Source organism: Lagopus leucura, unplaced genomic scaffold (genome assembly GCF_019238085.1).
Source record: "Lagopus leucura isolate 7727_CA_CO unplaced genomic scaffold, USGS_WTPT01 Super-Scaffold_100159, whole genome shotgun sequence".
In the NCBI taxonomy this organism is placed as follows: domain Eukaryota; kingdom Metazoa; phylum Chordata; class Aves; order Galliformes; family Phasianidae; genus Lagopus; species Lagopus leucura.
The window spans coordinates 12,638,638-12,664,336 of NW_024962335.1; the positions used below are offsets into that span (position 1 = coordinate 12,638,638).

The following is a 25,699-nucleotide window of genomic DNA, read 5'->3' on the forward strand; positions in this document are numbered from 1 at the left end:
TGAATGATTCTGTGATTCTTCTCCATGACTGCCTTATGTCTCAGGGAAGGATGAAGAGAAACGCAAGGCTTTGTCTTGGGCTGAGACCTAAGTGGAACCACACATCTCATTGCAAGGATGTCTGGTGGTTATCTGACCAGCCCCTTCCCAACGCAAAAAACCACAAACTTACACCACGCAGATAAAAACACAGAAGCTGAGCCCTTCAGTTCAGCAGTACGATGCAGGGCAGTTAATGCTGCAACCTCCTGATCACAGACCAAGTTCCACTTCCTTTTATGTATTCAGCGACATAAACATTTATTCTGAATTCTGTTTCTGAGAAGTTAGCTCCCTGCACAGCCATTCCAGAAAGAAAGGAGAAGAGGAAGGCACTAAAATCTCTTTTCTCAACACCCCATGGGGAACAGGAAGGAGGTGCAGGGCAGAGGGGACCACAGCCACATTTTGAACACCTTGCAAAATCTGACATACTGCTAAGAAACACTTGGACAGGACTGCATGGTCTTTCAACAAAGAAAAGGTCTCGAGCATCTGAATATTTCAGAATCATAGAATCATTAAGGTTGGAAAAGACATCTAAAGTCATCTAGTCCAACCGTCCACCTAGCACCAATATTACCCTGCAAAGTCCATCCCAGCTCCACTGCACAGGCCTGTAATTGAGTCAGGGACCAGATCCAAGCATCAGATTCACCATCTCCAGCCTGACATCATCTCCCCACTGCAAGGACAGCGCTCTGAGCTGAGGGAGGCCATGCCACAGAGATGCTCCACACTTGAATGATGCAGAAAGTGAAACTGCATTTTTTTTTTATTTTTTTTTTTTTTCAACGAGAGAGCATCCGCAGGGCAATTCAGCTGCATCAGGACACATGCAGACAAACAGGGCCAGAAAGGAAGCCCACAGCACTTCCTCACTGTTCAGTGATAGAACCTGGATGCCTGACAAACACCCTTCCCTCCCCCCCAGCGCTCATGGGAAGCAAGAAGACTCTGTTCCAGAGCACAATGGCACCATAAATAATTCAAGAGACTGCTAAATTATGCAGAAGCAATCCCATCATCCCCCCCTGGCCAGGCTGGGTGCAGGTGTGGTCAACCCTTGCTCCAAAAGTTGCTGTGAGATGGGGAATTTGAGGCCACGGAGGCTCAGTGCCAATGGCGCATATACGGGAACACAGTGGCCACTTGCATCACACAACAGCACGACAGGAGGTATTTGGGGACACCCAATAGGGAAACAGCCATTTCTTTGGGCCACCTCTTCTCCAGAGACCTCACAGAGCCCTAGGAGGGTAGCAGGACCTGCAGTCCTCCCAGGCTGTGTAGGACAGCGAGGCAGAGGGAGAGGAGCTGTGGGGCAGGAGTAGAGGAACCAGTGTGCTCAAAGAGGAAGCAGCCCGTACTGATCACCCCAGGGCAATGCTCACCCAACCCGCCCTTGTTTGCCTGCCCCACACTGCACAGGCACAGGGCTTACCCGCAGCCCCTACCTCTTCCAGCTCCTGCAGGCTCTGTGCTGTGGTTGTGCCCAACGTGCTCTGTCTGCAGGGAGCTCTATCCTCCTCCTCCTCCTCCCCAGTGTCCAGCTTCTCCCAGAAGCATCCACACTGGCAGAGGAGGAACTGAAAGCACTGCCATTGCCCTCGCTTCAGCCCCAGCTGAAAATCACAGGACTGCAGCTTACCTTTCTCTTCCTCCTTAAAGGGCTCTGCATCAGGGAGCGGGGCTCCCTTCAGAGCCACGCTGCTGTCTGCTGGGCTCCACTATCTGATAGCCAAAACAGGGGATGCTAACGCAGATAAAGTCAGCGGAGCAGCTCCCTGCGTTACACAGCAGCTGCTGAAGGCGTTCTGCAGCGGCACACATTTGCATTGGTCTCTCGGTGTGCCTCAAACCCGATCGCTGCGGTGCTGCTATCATGCAAAGCACACACAAAGCAACACCCCCACAGACAGAAAGACCCAAAGGAATGGATGGCAGAGTGACTCTGCTCACTAACCCTGGCCCAACGTGCAAGGGTTGGCACAACGGCAGGATGCTACTGGGAAGAAACAGCAGATGGAAAGGGAAGCAATTGAGTGGGGCAGCGTGGAAGTGGCCCAACCCCCAGCTCAGCCATAGGGCACTCCCTAGGGCCAGCATCATGCTTCTCAAACTGCCCGAGCACCCCAGTCCTGACCCCGCAGCCCCACCATGCACGGTCACGGTGGGTCAGTGGTTGGATCATAGTGGTCTTTTTCAATCTCCATGATGGTATGATTCTGTACAGGCAGGGCTGATAGCCTGAACTAGCTCTTCCAAGCACCTCACACTGTACCAGCCGGTGCCCCCCCCCCACTGCCTTCTCTGCTGACTGCTGTCAGCTGTGCCAGTCTTCGTTAGCACCACCTCCTCCAGCCACATCCCACTGATTGGGTCACAGACTCCAACAATGTACAAAAGGCCCATTTTAGAGCCAGTAACCCCACCTCAAACCTCTCCAGCCTGCAGGAATGAACGCTGGCCCAGTGTGCCCCATCCATTCATCACTGTGTTTCCCAGCTGCTTTCCTCCCACTTTTATAATCCACTGCATGAGCAGAGTTAAATAAATAAATAAATAAATGGAAAGAAAAATATCAGTTTTGGATGGCAGGTGCACTTTGAGGATGCTGTTTGGTGGACAGGAGGAAGCTCAGGCACAGAAAGCTGAGAACTCAGTTATAAGCCCTGCCATGAGACTGAGTTTATCTCTGCCTGCTGACAGGTTCAAGCAAGGGAGAGTCAGAGAGGGAAACTCATCTGAACTAAGTGTCCTTCACACACACAGCAGTATCCCCATACACTGTCCTGAGTGGCTCCTGATGCCTGTACTCATGGCTGTGTACACACACCAAGCTTACTGTGGCCATAAGCCCTATAGAAGGGTCCATGCTCATGTAAACATCCCCAGCAGGACCTTGTTGCACGTACCCAAACTCTCACCTGAGCTTCACACAACCACCCCATAAGGACACACGATGTGACGTGACACCAACCAGAGTCACATTGCGCATCACCCAGTGTGCGTGGGAATGAGGAGAGGAGGATAAACAATGCAGAGGAGAAGCACAAACACCAACTCCATACCTACAGACCCTGAGGGCAGCTGTGATTGCAGCCTATACACTGAGCAGCCCCCACAGCCCAGCTGTCCCCATCCCCTGCTGTTAGAACTGCAGTCAGCTCCCGCAGTGCAGGTGCACCCATTGGCTTCCACCTCCTCTTCCTGACCACCTTACCAGGGTGATCCCCATGTGCCACACAGGTAGATCCCTCTTCTTACAACTTTACCAATAAGTGGATGGAGGGATGCTGATGCCCTACGTACCTCTGGTGGAGATGAGCTCCTGCAGTGCCTCATACCATAGCTGGGCACAGCAGGCAGCAGTAGGGCCACAGGTGGGAACCAGGTAAGAACTCACCTACAGCTACCAGAACTCCTCCCATAAGAAAATAATTGCTGCATCCAGGACATTGATAAACAAGCCATACAGGTACTGGCCTCCCTCACGTGGAGGCAATGCTGTACCTTCCAGCACGTTTCTTACCACTTCTGCAAGATCCTCCGAGGGCACTGAGGGTGTGTAAACCTTTGGGGGACTTTTAGGTTCCATTCTCCATCCCCTCAGCCATTGTCCAAAGGCTGAGTTATATCGCTATGGGTGCTCCCCAGGAGCAGCACGCCAGTTTCTCCCCTTCCTCCTCAGTCCAAAGGGTGCATTCCCAACATCACCATGAAGCTGAAAGCACAACACAGATGCTACAGCTGTGCACAGGGAGCTCTGGTAACTGGAGTGCTGGAAGGTGGGAAGCCTGTGGGTTTTTCCTCCTATCCGAGACAGCTCTTTGCTGTCCAAGGGTCAAGCAATGGCAGATTCTACAAGATTTCAGCTCTCCCAGAGGAGCTGGCTCCAGCAGCAGGGTCTTGCTGGTGACTCACAAGTCACAGGCTGCAGCTGGACTCAAACACCACTTCTAGACAGGGACCCGTGGGTCACCCTTAGGGAAGGGGGCTGAGAAGTCCCCGCTGACTCACGTCCTGTTGTGGTCGGGTAAAGAGGGACAGAAGTAGGTGGGCAAAGAGGGATGGATGGGAGTAGGTGGGGATCTGGAATGCAGTTTGCACAGGGCTGGGGGCTCCTGGTGACTCGAATGCTAACATGGGCTCGAACTTCCCTCACTGGAAGAGGGATCCAGAGGTAAACGGGGGTTGTTACAGGGAGGAGAGGTGCTTGGCGCCCATGCATGGCCCATAGGATAGAGGGAACCCCAGCTGCAGTGCTGGAATCAGGCAGGGCTCCCAGAACTGCAGCCCATGGACCCACTCGGTGCCTCTCCCTCCTGTTCCACATTCCCTCCCTGAGCAAGCCCAGAGCCGCAGCAGACGCACACTCCAGAGAGCAAAACTCACAAGGACGGGGCTGCGCCAGCCCGTGCCACCCCAGCAGGAACACACAGCGATTCCCATCTCACAAACAACGTGGGTGCCCACATCCCCCCCGCAGCCAGTGCTCAGCCGGGGGGGCTCAGTCTGACGCGGAGCCAGAGCGGGGGGGAGGCTTGACGCCGATGGCACACATGTATTTGTGTGTGTGTGTGTGTGTGTGTGTTTGCCCTCCCACGCACGCACTCCTGTTACTCCTTCTCGCCCGCTGCAGCCTTGGCACGCGTCCCCAGCCCGTGCCCTGCTCGCAGGCAGCAGCTGGGCCTCCGCTGCAGTGCCCCGGCCAGAGGCTGCCTCCATCCATCCGTCCATTCATCCATCTATCCATCCATCCCCGCAGCTGCGGGCAGGGGGCTGGCGGCATCGCATCGCCTCCCTCCTCCCCAGCGCCGCTGCTCCTTAGCAGAGGATGCTGGGATTATTGGGAGGGAGGTGAGGGGGAGAATAAAAAAAAATAATAATTAAAAAAAAATCGCGCTCGTATAAATAAATAAGAACGAGAAAAGGGGGAGGGGGGGGGGGCAGGAAGGCAAGCAGAACTTGCAGGTGGCGGCCGAAGGGGGTATGAAGGGGGGGGTCCCACCGCCCCGGGGTAACTCCAACGGGTGCTGCGCGCACCGCTCCCCCCGCCCCGCTCCGCTCCCCGCACCGCCCCGCGCTCACTCACTCACCCCCGCCCGGCGCAGCGGCGGTGCCCGCCGGGCCCCCGGCGGGGCGAGGCTGCCGCTCGCCCCCGGCCCGCCCGCCGCCCCCCGGCATGGCTCGGCGCCGGCACGAGGCGAGGCGAGCCTGCAGCCCCCCGCCGCCTTCCTCCTCCTCTTCAGCCCTCCGCCTCCTTCTCCTCCCGCTGGAACGGCCGCGGGCAAAGGGATGCGGAGCCGAACCCCGCCGGCAGCGGCGGGCAGAGCTGCGGCAGCCCCTTTTGTGCCGCCCTCCCCGCCTGTCTCCTCCCCCGGCGCGCCCGCCCCCCCCCCCGGGTTGCCGCCGCCCGCCGCCCCTCGCCTCCCGCACAAAGCAGCGCGGAGCTCCGCCGATGGGCTGGGGGAGGGCAGCGGGGCGGACCTGCGGTGCCCTGCTCCCCCCCGCAGCATCCCTGCACCGCCGTTATGGTGAGATGCGCCCGGCGACGTGCAGGAAGTTTGGCTGCGGTGCCAGAAATAGAGCTTTGCGTCTGCTGACTCTCCATCCCGCGCCCCGACCGCAAAAGCTGCCTTTACTCAGTTCAACTTTTCCCTGCGTTCTTCCTCATTCAAGGCCGGTTTGGGGAACGGGAAGCAAAGCCAGGCAGAGCCCGAACAAACCTGGCTGCAAATACAGCGAAACATGGGCGTGGGATCGCACCCCTTGCAGCCGAGAGCTATAGAGGTCAAAAGGAAGCAACACTAGAAAACACCCTTCCTTGTGAGTTGCTGGGAATTTAGAACAACAGCGTGTTCAAAACAAAGTATTGGTGCCAGTGCCCCTCCAACTCGCCATTATCTGATGACTGAGCCATGCTGTGTGCCAGTACAGGTGGCCCTGACACCATTCTTATGGGAACTCATTGAGGATCTACAAGAGATCAGAGAATTATGGAATCGCCAAGGTTGGAAAAGACCTCCAAGATCATCGAATCATAGAAAGGCTTGGGTTGGAAGGGACCTTAAAGATCATCTAATCTCAACACACCTGCTACAAGCAGGGTTGATCATCAAGTCCAACCTTCAGCCCATCCCCACCATGCCCACTGACCACATCCCTCAGTGCCACATCCACACGGTTCTGGAACACCTTCAGGGACAGTGACTCCACCACCTCTGTGGGCAGCCTGTGCCACTGCAGCATCACTCTTCCAATAAAACCATTCCACTTTAACGCTTAACAGAAAGAGGCATCCGGTGGCAACCAAGTACTAAGACAACCCAAGAGGTTCCTCACCTACAGGGCTCAACACTCAGCATCCATATGGATAACAGCAGTCGAAGGGCATGAGGAAGAAAAGGCCTAAACTGTTCAGCCAGCACCAAAATCTTCCTTGCCAAAGGGCTGTCCCAGTGCTAAGGCCAATGTTGAGATGGTCCTGGAGGCAAAGAGCACAAGTGAAGGAGAACTTTCCCCTCTACAAACTCAGCTGGAGGATGACTGAAGGCACTGGGGGGTGAGCTGGGTTCTGTAAGACTCAGTGGCTCTGCAGAAGTGCTGAGAGAAAGGAATGAGGCTGGAGGAGGAAGGAAATGGTACAATAAGTAAAGTTCTTGCCGTATAAGAAAGGTGATTTTGTGGCAGAACTCAATGCCACACTAACCAAGTCCTTGAGGAGCAGCACATTGGTGAGAGCACACCTCTGAGGTGACACCATTTCCATCCCCACGTTTGGAATGACATCGCCCGTCCACTGGAGGATGCTCCTGAGGACAGCCCAACTAAGAGCTGGGCTTGGATGGGCAGCTGAATTTCCATCAGATCCATGACAGCTTTGAGTGATGGCAAGGGATGATGCTAGTTTCGCTTGCAAGGGTGATTTCAGCTCTGAGAGTACAAAGCCCATTAGGGATGGGCAGCAGTCTCCCATTCCTTTCCCACAGCCAGCGAACACCCATCACAGAAGGGGAGGCTGGCACTGATGGGAAGAGAACAATGCTGGTACCCTGCTCCCAAGTGGGACCTAGCTTCCAAACCCCTGTGGTTCTGGGTTTGTGGACCCAGAGAGCAGAAAAATCTTTGTTTTTTCCTTTATTATTTTTTCATGGTCTTATGTGCTTTGATGGCAGCAGACTGAGGCTCAGATGTAGCATCCAAACGCCTCCTGGTTTTTAATTTACGTAGCCACCGTACCCTCTCCCAAAGGTAAAACCCCCAAACCTTTAGCTCTATTTTACATAAAAGCAACTGAGGATTAAAAAAAATTATGTGATTTGCTGGAGGCCAAACAGAGAGTCTGTGGTAGGGTTGAAATTTGACTGTGGCTCCCAAATTAGCATCACAACCATTGCTGTTCACTAGCGTTTTCTCTCTGCTTTGCATACTTCAGTCTGAGACATGCTGGACAAGCTGCCTTAGGATGAGGAGTCATTTTTAGCCATGTTTCTGCAGAAATGAAACTCTCACCATCACGTTGTCTATCTGCCTGTCTATCAGCCACCCACGGCATGGTGTGAATCCACTGGCCAATTCCAACCATGCTGCAGGGAATGGCAGATCTTCCCACATCACCACTGGGATGCACTCGTCTATAAGTGGTAAGAGGAAGGGAAAGCAGAGGATGCTCCACTGGAGATTGGGGTGCTGAGCTCCAGGCATGATACTCAGGGCTGGGAAGAGAGCTGGGACATCCAGCAAGCGTGGTCGTGAATAAGACAGGGAATGTTTGTCCCACACTCACAAAGCAAGTTTTTTTTCCCTAACCCCCAAGGGCTGCTCCTGGGGGAAGAAGGCAATGAGTTCACCTTAAATGGTCTAAAACCCAAACCTCTGTAGGCAAATGAATTCTGATGAGATGAGCGAGATGAAGCACTGCCAACCCTGGCTCAGCTCATTGGCTACCGAACACTGACAGCAGTCCATGCTCCTTGGCAATGCGTTCAGCCCCACAAACATTTCTGCCTTCCCCAGCCCCATGCTACAACCTCGCCAGGTGCAAAGCTTTCAAGCAGAACCATTTCTGGTTTAGGTGGCCCTGGTTTCTTCCCCTTGGGCAAGGGGACGGGGCCTGCTTCTTCGCTTCTAGGGTTGGCCTTTTACAGCAATGCCTAGCGCCCATCACCTTGCAAAGAGGAATTACGAGCGCTTTCCTCCCCATCACTGTTACACAAGCATTTTCTACCATGGGGCCATTGCTGATAAGGGCTGCTCTTGGGCTCCACACATGCAAAGAGCCTAACGCTCGGTTAACTCCTTCCCACTGACCCACAGAGCCCTACTAATGACCCAACTTTCACTGCATAATGTCTCAGAGAGGTCGCCTCATTTCGCCCTTTGGGATTCCAGCCCTTATAACGCCCTTTCCAGTCTGACTCTGCAAACAAAGTGCTCCTTTGAGCAAGGCGCTCCTGAAATCTGATGCCCTTATTCGTATTGAGCTGCTGGTGGCAGGGTGGAAAACAACAAAGTGACATTTCTATTGCTGGTCACCAAGAAAGTGGGGTAGGACAAGGGTATTTCTCTCTTCCTCAGATCTGAAAAAACAACAGTCGCTGGCAACTGCCGTCGCTAGCAATCAGGGTACAGCAAGAAAATGAGATGAATAAACCCCTGATAGAATGCTCAGGGACCAGAACTAGCAGGACCCACCCAGAAACAATGCTTCATGCACGGGGGAAACAAACAAATGCCGTTTAACTCTGCTGTGAAGTAACATAAAACTCTGCCAGATAAGGATTGTTTGCTCTCACTGAGGGCAGCCCTGCTCCCTGGGCTGTTTGCTGAAATGCATTTTTTTTGTTTTGATTTGGCTTGGTTTAATATTCTTTTCCTATTGGCGATGTTAAAGACAGAAGTGGGGTTTCATAAAGCACTCACAGATCATAGAATCATACAGTCATTAAGTTTGGAAAGACCACTAAGATCATCTAGTCCAACCATGATCCAACCCATCAACCGTCACCCCATCAATCCAACTGTGAGCCCATCAGTTCAACCATCAGTCCAACTGTTCTCACCCCATGAATCCAACCGTCAACCCAACAGTTCCACCATCAACCCATTAATCCAACCATCAGTTCAACCATCAACTCACCACGAGCACCAAACACTGCAAGTCCTGATGTTACTGGGCGCTCTTACTCCCAATAGCCTTTTCTGAGTATGACAGCCAGCCCCACAAGGGGAAAACCCACGTGTGCACTCAGGCTGGCAGCTCTGCCACCACATCATCATCTCACTGGCCTTTGTCCCATCCATCCCCTCCTGCCTGAGCTCCAGTGCCACCTGCAGGGTGACAGCAGCTCCTTCCCCTGAGGGCCTGTGGAGATTTTTGAGTTAAAGCACTCTGGAGCGAACATATCCACTAGGGTCGTATCAATTTCCCTGGCCCCTGTGAGTGATACAGCATGTCCAGATGGGGAACTGGAAAGAAAACAGCCTCAAAACCAATTTCATTGTAATCGGCGCCAGCTGCGTGTGTTGATAAGGCCCTGATAACACTGCAGAGACGAGATATCGATGTCAGACAGCCTCACAGCTCTGCTTCTGGCTGGAGGCAGGTACCAGTGAGTGCCCCAAAATCATCCCCCACAGTAGTGGCCAGGCAGCCAGGAACTGGTGGGAGCAGAGCCTTGCAAAGAGGCTTCAGCAGTTATACATGCCCAAGAGTGCAAAAAGGCAGCAAAAAGAAGCCTCCTGTGTCGCAACGTGTGCTGGAGCAGAAGAGGGGCTGCTGTTGTCTCCAGATAGAACTTTAGCTTCCAGCCATTCCTATTTGTCTTTGCTCCTTGCATGTTGTGAATAGATATTAGCTCGAGCTCAATGGGCTCCACGCAGGTCTTGGAGCCAGATGATTCAAGCTGGGATTTGTTCCACATCTCGGGTTTCGCGTGTTTTCTTTAGCTGCATTTTAATTGTGGGGTTTTCCTTTTCATTCGGTGAGCCGTGCAACACAGGCGCCGCTGTAAATATCTCAAATAAACGCTATGCTCTGCTCACGGCAGGGTGGGCAAGAAGTGCCCTACAACAGGACAGGTTGAGTTTTTATCACAGCTCTTTGTCTGGAAGGCCATTGGGAATGTGTCCACACAAAATGCCTGATGCTGGTCTGGAAAACAGTGCATAATGTCAGAAGAGAGAGGAGTGTAACTGGTTAAACAAAGCCAGGCTGGGCTTTAGCTCACCTTCACTTCCACCTTGAAGCTACAAACCTACGAAAGGCAGCCCAGCTCAGTGCCCAGGGAGAGAAAATTATTGCTTCCCATTATTGTTCAGTGGTCAATCCCAATAGGCTGCGTTGCATCTTGAGCTGGCTGCCAAAAGTGAGGTGCTCTCATCCAACACGGACCCACCAAACTTCATGCAACCGATCCCCATTTCCTGCTGCTGAGATCCTACATGGATCCACCAAACTGATCCCCATTTCCTGCTGCTTCCAAGCACTGGACAGCTCTGTGCTGTGGTGCCTGAGGGGCAGGAGAGGGGCTGGTGGGACGTCAGATGGGGTATGTGGGAGAGCTCCCACCCAGACCAGATATGTAGGACCTCTAGGAGGTCTGGTGCACAGCTGCAGGCGCACATTTGAGCACCATCCCCGTGCCAGTTTAAATAAATAAGTGGCTACGAACACTTCGCCTGGCTTCTTATTCAGCCACTCAAGCATCAAATACCTCCGGGATTCTTCGGGTCTTAATTTGCAGAACTATTTCCTTTCTGAGTGCTCTTTTATTTTCTTTTATTTTCCTTTTTTTTTTTTTTTTTCTTCTCATTCAAACCTGTTTTTCCTGTGGCGAGCGATCCTTGTGGGTGAAGGGAGGCGGCGGGGCTCCGGTTAGAAAAGGGTTTTGGTGGCTGCTGCTTCACTGGGGACGAGCGTGGGTCTGAAATACCACAGATGCCTCAAGGACGGAACAAGCTGGGGCCTGATGGAATGGCCTCACACGTCAGCATGAGCGGGGAGGCAATGTGCAGCCCCCCCCGTGCTACCCACACTGCTTTTCAGGTTGCTTCAGGCATTGGGGGCTGCGGGGAGACGCCTGGAGAGGCCCCCGAGGCACCTCCAGGACTGCAAATGGAAGGAATGGAACGCAAACGGAAAGGAGCCAGCGTTGTTTTCTCTTTATTTTAAACCAGAGATGAGAATATTAAGGGATCTGATTCATAGTGTTTGAACACCTGGGAGTGATACATAGCACAGCCTGTTTGCAGGCACGAGACCTTCACTGGGTGTAATCTAAAACAAATGTCATCCCAGCCAATCTGTAATCAAGGCTTCGTGGATCAGTGAGTAAGTATCAGGGCTTAACAGAATCAGTGAGACCTGTGGTGGTGGTGGTGAGGACTTATGGCTGCCTCCTTCCTTCACCCACGTACCCCTAAGACAGACCTTCCCCTCTGGTCTCCATGTGTCTGCTGAAGGTGTCCCACATGGGTGCTCTTTAATATCTTCATCAATGACAGCAGGACCCTCAGCAGTGTGCAGGATGACACCAAACACACTGAGCTCCTCAGTCAGGATGTCAAGGTCTGGCTAGGTACTTCATCCCCCGGCACTTTCTTAGGCTCCACACCGTAGATAACACTCAGCCACTTATGGCGGGTTGGCTCTCCAGCAACTTTTATTCAGAGATGCTGAAATAGTTATTCTCTCTGCTGAAATATCCCATCGACCTGCCACGCATGCACCAGCCGCCTCAAAACACAGATTGTCACAACATACCCTCTTCTCATCCCTTGATGTGCTCCAATGGGGCCACACCATTTGCCTTCCTCATCAGACACAGAGCTGGAACACTTCCTTCTGCTGGAACTGCAGCCCCACGTGCTGCCTGGGTAAAGAAGTGGCTCTAATTAGAGGAAAGCACGCCGCTCCACCTGCTTGGAGAGCTGCAGGTCCCCAGCCTCCTTACAGCTCGGTGTAGGGCCATTAGCACGACAGCGCATCTCCCAGCACTGCGCACTTGCTCGCGCTCTTGGCCACCTGCCCACCAGATGCCAAGGGGAGGTGCCAAGCACAGCAATTAGCGGGCAATGTCAGCAACCGGCTGCAGGTTGAGCTCCGTAAGGGTGACAATGAGGGTCCCTTGATGGCTGCAAGACCTGCTGATGTCCCCCAGTGAAGGGCACCAGCGGGTAACGTTTGAGCAAAACTGCTGAATATTGCACCGTGCTTTGCTCTGCTCATCTCTAACTGGAGCTGCAGGCAGGCAGCAGCCTCACCCAGGTCCCAGCAGGGAGCCTGCTGCCATCCTCGTTTGCAGCACGGGTGCAGCCGAAAGCTGCTCTATTAGTCCTTAATTACATCCTCGCTATCCCAAATCCTTAAATTCACCACTAAAGGCAGATCGAAATAAAAATGTCACACTTTTGCAGCTCAGATATTTGCAGCCATGAATAATACACTCGCACACTCATTTACTAATGGATACACTTCTCTTCTAATTTCTTTTCCCCTCCAGACATTTGCAGAAGCTCTTTTCATTCCCATCACACCTTTAGCTAGCAGTAAGATATTCTCTGTTTGGTGCTCTTATCTCTTCCCTGAAAGCTTTTATTGACTGCCCGTTGTTTTTTTTCTCCTCACCTTTTCCATTTCCCATGCAGCTTTTTTTTTTTTTTTTTTTTTTCCTGTTGTTGTTTCAAGCTTCAGATCTCTGAGCAGTCCCTTATGTAGCTATTTTGGAGATCTCACTCTGCAGCAGCTGAGAGCTAACACCAGGAGCCATGAGGGAGTGCAGATCTGGCACCAGAATTTCAGGGGATTGAGGGGCTCTCAGTAGATCACAGAATCATGAAATCATGATGGTCTGAAAAGACTTCTAAGATCATAGAATCTCAGAATGGCTTAGGTCAGAAGGAACCTTAGAGATCACCCAGTTCCAATCCTCTGCCATGCACAGGGTTGACCACCTTGTCCAACCTCCAGCCCATTTCCATCATGCCCACTGACCATGTCCCTCAGTGCCACATCCACATGGTTCTGGAACATCTCCGGGGGTGGTGACTCCATCACTTCCATGGGCAGCCTGTTCCAACACCTGAGCACTGATAGATTTGCCTGTTTTCTGTCATTTCTCCAAGCACAGAAGAGGATTTAGGCATTGAAGAGGATAGGAGAAGAGCATGGTGGAGAGCCGTTACCTGCTTTGTTTCTGCGGCCAGCTGCTGTTGGCTGGAGTGAGGGACTTTCCAAGCTACTGATGCATGAAACCACTAACAGCTCAGCTTTGATCCCGCTGCTTTGAAAGCAGTCCTGAATTGGCCAACACCACCAGCTCCAGCTGTAGCTTCATGCTATGTGTTGAGAAATGTCTGGCCACTTCTAGAATCCTGGTGTTGGATGGCTGGGAACCAGCCACAGCGACAACCCCAGGTGCCTTCAGAGAATCATTATGGTTGGAAAAGACTTAATCACCTGGTCCAACCACCAGTCCATCCCCACCATGCCCACTAACATGTCCGTCAGTGCCACATCCACACGGTTCTGGAACACCTCCAAGGATGGTGACTCTCCCACCTCTGTGGGCAGCCTGTGCCACTGCAGCACTGCTCTTTCTGAGTTTTTCCTAGTGTCCAACCTGAACCTCCCCTGGTGCAACTTGAGGCCACTACCTCTTGTCCCAGCTTTGATGGCTGTTTGCTGCTCAACAACTGGAAGGTGCTTGATGGCTCCAGATCATCCTACCCAGCAGGGTGCACTTCCCCTGCAGCATGCTTGGGGACCCCTGGCTCTCATGGCTGAAAGCAAAGCAGCTGATTTGCTCTGCAGAAAGGGGCTGGTGCTGATCCCCACCACCACGCAGTTTTTGCAAGGCTCAGAAAAGCTCTGCTCAGAAGAAATGCCGAGTTTCTAGGTCATGCTGTTCTTGGGAGACAAGACAGAAAGCAGGTTAGGAGAGTCAAAACAGGAGAGGAGGATGGGACCAGAAGCCCAAGTCATCTCTTCCAACCCTGCAAACACCATGTCCAAGCCGCTTCTTGCTATGCCCAAATCCTGGTGTGGGCTCCTGCAGCAGGTGAGGAAAGCAGGGAGTAGAGATGCTGCACCCGCCCCGCCTGCCCCGTTGCTCTCTGAGGGCTGCCCAGCCCTTTGCTTTCCACGCTCTGCTGACGGCTAATCCTGCATGCCGGATCCTTTGCGCTTCCCGTGCTGATTCCTCCCGGGCAATCTGCTTTCTCTTCCATTCTGCTCGGCAGCCTGAACTCGGTTGCTCTAATCCCTCCATCTTCAGTCGCGTTCGCAGCTCCGCATAATAAATATTAACAGCTTACATGTACCTTGGGGTTCTTATGCAAGGACTCCAAACAGCTTTACAGTTCGGATGTGCATGGGGATGGCTTTATACAGCCACTGATGAGACGGCAGTTGTTTAGCAACCTCTAGCAACAACACACAATGGTTAAGACGGGAAGCGGAGATAAATATCGCATCCACTTGAAACTCCGGGAGGGGATTGGAGTTGGCAGAATATAAGCACTCGTCTTGAATTTTAGCCAGAATACTCCAAACAGCATTCCTATGCTTACAGAGAGAGCTGTAGGATTTAAAATACCTAACCCATCCCCAGTGGTTTATTTACAACTCGCATTAGCAGCGCTGACATTTCAGGATGCCGGAGATGCTCTTTGCTGGAGAGAGTTCCTCCAGCAATGAGCTGCGCTGGGTTCCTCTAACGCCCTTCTTCAGAATGTCTGTGAAGGAACAAACGGACCCTATTGGCTTGAGAGGGGTTTTTTTCCACTGTTGTTGCACAGCTCCCTAAGGATAACATTAAATCCTGACATCTGCTTCTGAGCCGCTTTCCCCCATACACACTATTTCTGTGACCTGGACTCCTAAGCCATGGTATATTGCATGAACAGAAAACCTATTTTCCTCTTCTTCCAGTGGCCATAAGGCTCTGTATGCTTCTACTTCAATTTTTTGTACCTAGAGAACCAGGATCTATGTCAAAGGAAAAGTTTGTTTTGTGTGAGCTGCTCTACATAGGGCGTTTGGCAATTCTTAAACTTGGTCTGGAGCATCTGCGTGCTGGAATATTTCCCATTTGAAGTGTTCTCAGTATAAGTTAGCAAATACCATAGATGGATGAGATAGGGCAGTAAGCAAGAAAGACTTGTTTATACAGCTCTTGAAATCCGTGTCAGGTTGGGGAACACAAAACAGGATAAAATATCTTCAACTCCATTTTAGTCTGCATTAGGATGGCACCATCCTTTTTGGGTTGGAAAATAGGAAAAACTTCTTTTCAGGAAGAATGATGGTGCAGCAGCACAGGCTGCCCAGGGAGGCAGTGGAATCAGCATCCCTGGAGGCGTCCCAGAACCGTGTGGACATGGCACTGAGGATATGGTTATGGTGGGGATGGGTTGGTGGCTGGACTGGGCGATCTCAGTGGTGGAGAAACAGAGCATCTGTGGGCAGCCCAGTAGCCCTGCTCTGCTCCCAGGGAAGTCTGCAGGGTGTGGGCAGGGCCTGGGAAGGCAATGGCAGAGAGCCAGTCGCGGATGTGCAAGGGATTCCTCCTGTACCTTCCCAGGAAGCAAGCACTTCTCACGGCTTCGACCCTGCCCACATAGTTCTCAGTAAACTCTGATCTTGCCCTGGGGCACTCCATACTATTTGATTTATGGGGAGGGAGAAATCTCCCTCCACCCTTCCAAAGCCAGCATGCCACAAGTGCCTCGAACCTGCACACACCAGAGTTCACTGCATGCTGGCTTCCACTGCAGCAATGCTCTGCTCCTTCCCTTCTTCCCTTAGTCACGCCAAAGGCTTCGCCGCATTGCTTACACCTTTCCCCAGCAAGGCAGGCTGCAGCGGGAAGCCTGCAGCAGGCAGGAAAGAGGCACGCTTGCCGCCTGCTGTCAGAAGCCTGAACTGAAGGGGAAAGTTGCTGCGATTCTGACACCTTCCCCAGCCCCTCCAGGCTAATGCTCAGCTGCACACCTTCTCTCCTTTGCTGCCCACTTCTGCTTTGACACGAGGATGAACTCCAGCACCTGTAACACAACTGCACTGCAACACAACACCTAACTTCCTTCTGGACGTTAACAAAAGCCTGTTAAGAAAGATGCATTACACTCCACCCTCTACAAAATCTGGATTTATGTTTTAGTACCAGTGCCAAAGTTTTGCCAGTAAGCATAGGGCAAAGGCTACAGAGGCTCTGAATCCACACGCAGAGGCTCAGGATGCTTCTACAACTGAAACCTGCTTGCTGCAAGTTGCATTGCTGGGGGCTGAAGGTTTCCAGTGGGAAGAGCTGTCAAACTCGCATCCTTTTGATTTAAAGAAGAGAACAAGCCACACAGGTGCCAATGAGTGTAGCTATAAGTTATTTATTCTGCAAAATAGAGGTATCTTCTATGGAGTTGAACACTGGAATCACAGCATTATGAATTGTGGAAACATTTTGACAGCGCGCACACACGCAGGCACACACGTACACCTACACACGCACACACAGCCTTTGTACAGGCCTCTACTCTTGCATTATCCAGGAGAGAGCCCTCTCTGCAACTTTATTTATGAAAACCTGCAGCGAGGGTTGCATTCAAGACCCCTTCCCTTGTTCACCGGGCTTCCAAGGGAAAGAGGTCAGTCAGGATTAGGTGCATTGCACAGGCAACACGTACGACAAGAGCACAGCAGATGCTCCCCAGCCCAGTGTTCAGCACATCCTGGATAGGAGTTAACTCTTGGCAGAACACAGAATGGAGCTGGAGCGCTCTTGCTCCCTCCTCAGTCTTTTCTCACACAGCTGAGCACCTGGTGGGTGGAGGAGGCCCATTTCCACATTAGGACACAGTCAGTGCTCCCTGCTCACCATGGTCCATGTTCCAAAGCCGGTAAAACTCTGCAAAGTCCACATAGGGCTCTACGCGCCCGTCTTCATCTGGCTGGAGCGAGTGGGAAGGGCGGGAGCGGAACAGACCCCCATCTGAACTTGAGCTGCTACTCTGTGTGTGAGTGTTAGTGGACTGGAGAGTCACAGTGGGGCTTTGGCTGGGGAGAGAGAAAGAACAAAAGCAGCTTTATTTTTCCACATCCACAACCTTGCACGAGGCACCAGAACAAGTGCCAGCTTCTTTAAGGATTAAGCTACCAGGTAAAAGAAGTTACAGATCCTTGCTCTGTCACAGCATTAGGTGTGTTGAGAACAGCACGCTACTGATGACTGCCAAAGATACCTGCCTCACCTTTAACTGGACAGCTTTAAGTACAACCAGACATCTGAGAAACAAAGGAGAGGTAGCAAAGAAAAGAAAAATAAAAAAAGAGGGATACACTCTGCTGGCTTCCTCATACCCATACAGTACGAGCTTTACAGGAAGAGTCTGGCAGCAGAAAAGCTATTCTTGCGTGACCCACACTACAGCCAAAGCAGCTCTGGTTTGTCAGCCTCATTGTTTCTGGAGCTACCAGAACACAATAAGCATAGAGCTTCTTCGCTTTGCAGAACGTACACACTCCACCCCGTGCCAAAGGCTGAACTCAAATCAGAGCCATCAGTAGGATCCTGCACAGTAGATTCACATGGGATCCAAGTCGAACCTTTATCTGTTCTTCTACCCTAACTTCTCTCCCCTGAGCAAGCTGACCCGTGCAGCACAACCTCTTCAGCAGCCTCTGTTCAATATTAAAACAAAGGGCACCCACTCTCCCTCCATGCACAGCATCCAACATCCAAAGAGCTGCTTTGGACTGCCAGTGTCCTCTGGTGACAGCAGCAGATGCTTCTCACAAGGCATGTTCCCAGAGCTGGCTTCAGAGCCGCTTGCTTTGCTCATTCCCACTCCTCACATATCACTTTCCAGCTAACAACTTATGCTGGCTGTCAATACTGCAGTCAGGAGGGCCATGCTGCAGATAAGGGAATGAGTGACAGGTGTGCCTTTGCTTTTCAACCACTTCACACAGTGTGAGCTGCAGGGGACTGCGGGATATCAAGAGAGCAGCATATTTACTTAGTGAGGGTGGGGGTGGCTTCATCCAGAGTTGAGCTGCTGTGGGCACCGTTGACCATCTGGCCTTGGGAAGGCATGACAAGAGACAGCGTGACGCTCGTTTTGCTCGTGCTTTGGGAGCTGGAATATGGCACAGAGACTGGGTAGACACGGCCCCCTGAGAAGGAAGAAAACAGAATTCCATGTGCAGGTGAGACATGAGTGACAAGGGGTGCAGAGCATCAAAGAAAGGTCAAAGGAATGGTCGAAGATCCCAAGGAAAGAATTTATATTAAGTTTCCTTTCTTAGATGCAGTAATGCATCACCAAGTTGTTAAGGACTCCAGATCTCAGAAGCCAATAATCCTCCTAATAACAAAATTCCCTCTACACTGAAGTATCTACTCTCCCAACATGAGGTCAATGCCAGATCAAGGGCTCTTATCTTCCACCCTCTATTCCATTTCCTTCTCTCTGCAGCATACCTTGTGTTGGTGTTAGTGTGGGCTGACTCATCTCACCCAAGGGATAGCCAAAATTTCTCACAAGCAGGGTCATGTCTTCATGGCGGGGACAGAACTTGGACCGTTCCCCACCGCTGGCAAAAGTGTCACAGTGGATCCGTTTCACCCGGTCCACTACAGCTTGGGCCACAGCATCCAGTGACGTCTGCTTGGCAAACTCTGTGGCTATCATGGCTGCAATTTCCTAAGCAGAGGAGGAAATAAATGGAACAATGTTTAAGAGATTCTAGAAGAAACCTTTTCCAGCCACGTGACCTAAGCTTTACCGCAATTTATCTAGCTATGGTTCTTGCCAGTCTCACTTGCTGATACGTGCTTTGCACCTAGAATCATCCCATCCTCTTTAACAGGCTCTTTTAGGCTCCTCCTAAAAGGAGGGGAAGGTACCTGGATGAACTGGCTTGGCAAACCAGCTCCCACATTGTTACTAACTGGAATGGGGTGGCATGGGCATCCAGTTCAGGTAGCACTCATGCGACAGATGCGAAGGATGGCCCATATGAGAGCAGCCAACACCCCTGAAATAAGTCAGTAGCTGAGAGAACAACTCCCATGTAAGCACTCACCTGGTTGGCCTGCCCAGGCCCGTGAGCTGCTTCCAGAGCTTTGTAGAGCCCTTCAGACATAAGCACCAAGAAGCCAGTCACTCCATCCAGTGAGTGCCCTCCGTGGATTTCAGGCTCTGCTATAATAGGCTTAGATTTAGCAGCACTGGAAAGAGACAGTGTTTTTAATAACCAGTGGTGTCACAGTGAGTGAGAAGAAAGGGTCACAAAAAAAAAAAAAGGGATTGAAACCACAAAGTTGAGCTTTCCTGACCTGAGGAGTTCAATATCAGTATAGCCATATTTGACTTTGTAGTCTCCAATGCGCCGAGTGCTTTCCTGCCCACGGATAGTTCCCACTTGTTTTATCTTCCCTGCATCCAAGCCTGCCAGATTGAAAAACAAAATGTAAGAGAGTATGGGAAACTTGAAGGACTTACCACAGTTGCGCTATCAGGAAGGAGAAACACAATATCCACAGCTGAAAAAAACCCAGCTACAGTAGGACAAAATAAGAAGCCAAAGAATCATCCTTCCTCACAGGAAGGAAAGAAAGAGCAGTTTGCTCCATTTCCAAAGGACACGTTCTCATTAGCTGTCATCTGGGAGTGAGGGAGAAGGAGCAAGATGCACACAGCTCAACACTCCCACTCTGAACGCAATGGTTGGCCCTGGGACAAAGTCCACGTCTTGGTCCAAAGCCACCGGTGGCAGCTGGCCTGGGAGCACAGGCATTCACTGAAAAGGCAGTGGAACATCTGTGCCTGTCAGCTCAGGACCATGTGATGGGAGGAGGAAAGCAAGAAGAGGGAAAATACACGTGAAGGATTCTGCTTCTTCTTCCAACGATTATTGATCCCTGTTCCTAAATTCCATATGACAATTTCAGTAATATGCTAACTTAGGAAATCAGCAAGAGGCACTGAATTTATTCAAGTGCTCAGATTGGTGCTGGCTACTCCTAAAACAAGGACAGTGAGCAAGCAGGTATTTAGTTTAAGTTTAAGAGGATAACTCAAACCTGTCAGCTGCTAGGGAGGGATCTTATCCTGAAGAAGGTCCTAACAGAGACCATCTGCAAGGGGCTATTCTTTGAGGCAGGACTCAGAGCAGATGAGTCACTTACCTGGTCTGTTCTGGCAATCCCCCCCATCCTGGTTAGATGTAGAGCTAACAGGCAGGAAAGTGTTATTTTGAGATTTTTATCTAGGGATGACTGTCCTCAGTACAAGGTGAAGGCAGAGGTCCAACTGAAACTCTCCCCCTGAGTCAAACCAAGCCTCACCACACAGATGGCTCCACACCTACCCCAGCAGTAAGATACAACTCTTGCCATCTGCTGCAGACCAAAGCTGACTCATCAACATGGCCTGGCTCATTTGCCAGCTCCTGACAGGGGGATACAAGCTAACGACAGACACAAACACAAGGAGCACACCAGAGAGCTCGTGTCTAAATCACAGTGATGGTCCAGGAGCACTGAACAAGCTGACATGAGCAGGGTGAAGAGCCAAGCAGGTGTAAGACCTCTCTCTCTCTCCCTTTCCCCAGGACAGGTGAAAGATGTATCATGACAAACACCATCCCTGTGACTTCTTAGCACTGTGCTTCAACTTGGGCCTACAATAACCTCGGGCATGGCCCCAGAACAGCCTGTACACACTAGCTTACTCCACAGGCTCTTCCTTCCATTAACATTGCCAGTAGGAGAACCACTGCTGCACGAGATGAGGAAGGTCAGCATACCTAGCAGAGAGTCCTATCCCACTATAGACCACAGCTAAATTGAACCTAGTGTTTCAGGCAGTAGAAAGGCAGTCAAAGCCTCTTTTTCCATGGATTCCTATGTCACAGCACACAACACTACAGCAGGAATAAGAAACAAAAAATAAAAGAGAAAGGAATAAAATAAGACCTAGCAGCAAAAAAAGTTATCATACTGACAGCCTCCCCAGATAAGAACACTGATCAGGTGAACCTAATGAAGAATGCCAAATTACATATACCAGAACAAAGGCACAGAATACAAGTATGTCCATATGAAGTTTGGTGTTAACAGCCACACAAGTGGCCTGGCCTAGTTCCAGACAACGAAAAAAAAACACCATGTCAAACATTGTAAAGGAAAAGGGAAATTGCCTGAAGCAGGATGTCAGTATAGGTACAGTTCAATAGTTACTGATGTAAGAGCACTAAATGCCAGAGTTTGGTCTGCCCCTGTCTGAAGTGTACTTGCTGTTTTGCAGCAGCTTGTACACAGGCAAATCAAAACCCACCATCCTCAGGGTGTGGCATCATGCAGAACTTAACCCAGACTAACCCTGGTTTGCCTCCAAAGGGGCAGTCACACTCTGCCCACCCTGCTTCTGCCCTCTGGCTGCATGTCTCTGTTCCTGCCTTCCTATCCACTCCAGCAATCACACAGCTGCAGGGCAAATCAATGACAGCATGGCAGTGGGACACAAAACTAACTCTCAAAACGAACAGAAAAGGAAGAAGAAAAGGACTGTTTTCTGTTGGTTCAGCAATCTGAACACTCTGTAGTTTGAGTGGCTAGGTATGCAGAAAAAGAACTCGTTATTTGAAACCACAGCCCACAGAGAACTTCTTTCTGTTGTCACTTATTGTTTCCAGGGGCTTAAGTCATTCCTGGTGCCCCAGGTAAACTGGGGCGTGAGACACTCTCAGGTAGGAACATGAAATTGAACACTCACCCAGCTGAGAGAAGCGAAAAAGTTCATCCTCATTCTCTGTAGTATGGTCCACGTTTAGCTGAGTCACCTGCAGCCCATCCACTGTGGACTTACACAATAGTGCACGATTGGTACCTGCAGCAGGAGTAGTGAGATGAGGCACCAGATAGCTCTGCCGTTAAGGGGAAGAACATATCCAAATGGAAAAGGAACAGGAGAGGGGAATAAGGACAGAAAAGAAGAGAAAAGCTCATGTACTCTCTCTTCATGATCTCCTAGAAGTAGACTTGCTTACAGCATACTAGGCCTGTTAGGCAGCTCTTCACTCAGCCTTGAGCCAGTACCTCACAAGACAGTTCTTCACTTCCCAGTGAACCTCCACTACCTCTCAACCCATTTTCCCCTCTTCTTTGGTCATTAAACATTGCATCAGCCAGTATCTGCAGAGATAATGACTTGGACTGATTTGTCCATCCTACAAGTAACAAGCAAATCACTCCTTGACCAGGGAAACTGTCCCCAACATTCAAATTGCTTCTGCTTCCTAGAACTTCCTAGAACTGCAGCCACCCTCACAAACACCTGAACTGGGATGCTAACAAAGAAAAACTCACCAACATTGGCAATATAGAGCTTATTGTTGAGAACAACAGCCACGATGGCCATAGCTCCTCCAGAGATCTCCTGCTCTACAACCTTCAATCTCTCCACGATCTTCTGGTATTGAGGAGGCAGCTGGTGGTGAGGAACACCCTGGAATCCAAGATTATGGAGGAGGCTTAAACACTTAGTCAACAACACTGAAACCACAGCTAGAATCAACATTTGTATAGAGAGAGAGGCCTCATTTTGACAGTCTTGCCTTGAGGCCAAGATGTGCAAGTCATACAATTATTTGTTCAATCCCAACAAACTACATGGGTTTGATAAGACTCTGGAGATGACACTCCAGTTCACCTGAAGACCAGAATTCACACCTGCCCATGTACCAGGCAAATTTGAGGCCTTGCCTACCATCCACATCATATGTCTTCGTCCTGGAAGAGCCATAAGTACAGGGCTGAGCACCTTCCCACAGTACCTTCAGTTCTTTACTAAAAAAAAGCAATGATAGCTCTGGTAGTAGTACCAGTGGGAACTCTGCAGAACAGACCATGGCACTTGCTTCATTTCACATTGGCTCCCAGGCGAGAACTACAGGAACACAGATTTCAGTTACAACCTCCTTTGGACAACACTGACCAGTAGCCCAGTTCTTAAGGCTACATTACCTCTGGCAGCTGGGACTGCAGGCTGGCCTTCTCTGCCAAAGCATCATCGATAGACTCCAAGAAACTTCTTTCTACCACATCAAAAGCCTAAAAAAGACCATAAGAAAAACTGAGCTCTTATCCTGTACTTAGAGAACTTCGAAACTACCCATCCCCACCTCCGAAGACTAGTTCATAAGAGCAGCTGATCACAGTTCATATAGATATTAAAGGATCACACATCATACTGAAATGCAATTATTTTAGTGCAATTATTCTTGTTAATAGCTTGTGAAAGCAATCTGCTAGTACTCAAAACAGGAGACAAAACACACAAGTTACAAACCCAGCAATGTCAGAGACCTATTTGATTTTGTACGTTAATTGTAAAAATACTCATCCATCACTCAAGAGAGTGAACTTGCACATGCATCCCCCCACGCCTTAATTTCTCCCTTTCACTCATTGTCATCTCCTTCTCAGGCTGACTTGCTCCTACACGTCCAGTGAAGGCTGGCTGCAAATTCCTGGAGAGCTGTCAGCAGCACACTGACAGCCAGGGAGACAGATGGGTGAGAGATGGAAGTAAAACAAGCAGCACTGCAGCTGCTCAGGATAAGTGCAATCACAACCACTGGCAGATGTTTCAATCCTCTCAGAAACCAGACGCTGCTCCCCAGTGGCAAAAAGTGAGAAGAAGCTGTTCCCAGTCGAAGCGGCTTTACCTGCAGCAGAACACGGCGCACATCAGCATCACTGTGATCTGCGTGCAGCTGGCCCAGCAGCAATTCTGCAGACAGCCTCTGGCCCACAAAGTTGGTGACTCGGTTGCCATCATAGCCATTGAAGACACCATAGAGGTAGCAGTTGTTCTCACTCCTATCAGAGAAGGCAAAAGAATTCACAGATGTCTATGATATAAAAACACACATAACAAGTTTCTCCAGAATCTTGTATGCTCTGAGTCCTCTGTGAAAAACTAAATTTCACCTGTAGACAGAGGCAGGTAAAGGAGACTGTGACCCAGGCACAATCAACCTACCTGAATTTCAACCAGTTATCTTCCAAGGGGTGACCCTCTGTACCCTTGCCATCTGCACTGTAGGAACGGTTTGGAGCTGAGCCCACCCCAGAGAGATGGCAGGATGGCAGGTCATCTGTCCAGCTGGGCTGCTGTTCCTGAGAGACACAAAGAGGCCACGTAAACCCTGAGGTGATAATGCTGCTTCAGGATGAGCTACAGGTTCATTCCCACCCTCTCTGCTACCAGGGCAGCGCACCTACCAGAGAACTTCACGTTCCCTGCTGCAGAGCTCCATCACTTACCCCTTGCTTTCCCTCTGAAGCTGAGCTCTGGCTGAACCTCCGGCTCTTTCTAACAAAAAACCAGAACTGACACTCGCACCCGAGCCTGACACACGGCACAACACTAATGGCGAGTTCGACGGACGGGACCCTCGCACCTGGAGGACACCCGCTCAGAAAACAGGGATTCGGGACTGCCAACACCGACAGAGGGCCCCTGTGCCCATACGGGCAGGCCCACAACGGCTGACCCTCACCCCTCAGGCAGGGCCCCAAAGCCCCACACAGGGCTGCGGGCCGGCCCCGGGGTAGCCGGGAGCGGAGGACACCCACCTCCCCTCACGGCGGGCACCTCCCCCTTCCCGGGCAGGAGGATGAGGAGGAGGTGCGGGTCCCTCCTCGCACACACAGAAGGAGATGCGCGAACGGGGAGAGGGGGGACGGTGCCACTCACACTCTGCAGCAGACTCCTCCTCTGCGCCGCCATCTTGCAGCAGCAGCGCCCTCCTCCCTCCAGAGCAGACAAATCTGCCGGGCAGAGCGGCCGCTCCACACGACCCCGCCCTCTTTCCCCTCACGCAGAGAGCAGCGCTTGCAGCCAACGGGCCGCTTCCGGCGGTTGCCCCGCCCACACGCGCGGTTTGGCCACGCCCCCTTCCGTCACCCCGCCCAATGGGGAGGTGGCGGGCTCGGGAGCGCGCCCGGGTGGCTGCGTTGGCCCCGCCCCTGCGCGTAATTGGGGTGATGCGGAGCGTGGCTGGTGTCCTTCAAGGCGCGGTGCCTGCCCTGCTGTAGTTTGCGGTGTTTTGGCTCTGGAGGGCACTGCGTGGTTCTTTGGGTCCACCAGAGCAAAAGATTTTTAAATTTCCTTCTCCCCACAGCTATTTTAGAGAGAATTGAGGTGTTTCTGTGACTTGTCTTGAGGCTTCTGAGAGGAAGGAGCACCCTTTGGCCACCACAGGGAGGGAAGTGTGGCAGAGACTTGAGGGATCCTATGAAATACTGTGAGCTGAGAGCAGTGGCCCTATGTTGAGATTGTTTCGTAGCACCATGATTCTATATTACGGTTCTATAAGTCAGCCCAAGTGGCCAGCTCTCAGCTGTGCTGCCAGTACCTAAACATCACAAGCCTCCTCCATATGTATCAGCCTGGAGTCTGTAGAATCATAGAATAGAATCACAGAATCACTGAAGTTGGAAAAGACCTCTAGGATCACCTGGTCCAACCACCAGCCCATCCCACCATGCCCACTGACCACATCCCTCAGTGCCACATCCACACGGCTCTGGAACACCTCCAGGGACGGTGACTGCACCACCTCCCTGGGCAGCCTGTTCATCTC

At 51.3% G+C, this 25,699-nt stretch overlaps 1 protein-coding gene across 1 annotated transcript; it reads right to left on the minus strand.

Annotated features, from left to right (window-relative positions):
• Positions 1–16,411: 16,411 nt before the first annotated feature.
• TAB1 (TGF-beta activated kinase 1 (MAP3K7) binding protein 1) lies at positions 16,412–24,921 on the minus strand. Its single transcript, XM_042889727.1, has 11 exons — positions 24,811–24,921; positions 24,094–24,230; positions 23,777–23,930; positions 23,073–23,159; positions 22,416–22,554; positions 21,823–21,936; positions 19,383–19,494; positions 19,130–19,274; positions 18,525–18,747; positions 18,061–18,217; positions 16,412–17,098 (listed from the first exon to the last, which is right to left on the minus strand). The coding sequence occupies exons 1-11, from the start codon at positions 24,841–24,843 to the stop codon at positions 16,891–16,893; spliced, it is 1,509 nt and encodes a 502-aa protein (XP_042745661.1). The 5' UTR covers positions 24,844–24,921; the 3' UTR covers positions 16,412–16,890.
• Between the last annotated feature and the right edge of the window lie 778 nt (positions 24,922–25,699).

Bases quoted from the DNA above. Each gene is read 5' to 3' on its own strand.
- TAB1 (XM_042889727.1), bottom strand. From the start codon at position 24,843: ATGGCGGCGCAGAGGAGGAGTCTGCTGCAGAGT. The intron at 21,937-22,415 runs GTGAGTTTTTCT...CTCCTGCTGCAG, and splicing joins GCTCTATATTGCCAATGTTG to GTACCAATCGTGCACTATTG. The intron at 19,495-21,822 runs GTGAGTGTTCAA...TCAATCTGGCAG, and splicing joins TTTTCGCTTCTCTCAGCTGG to GCTTGGATGCAGGGAAGATA.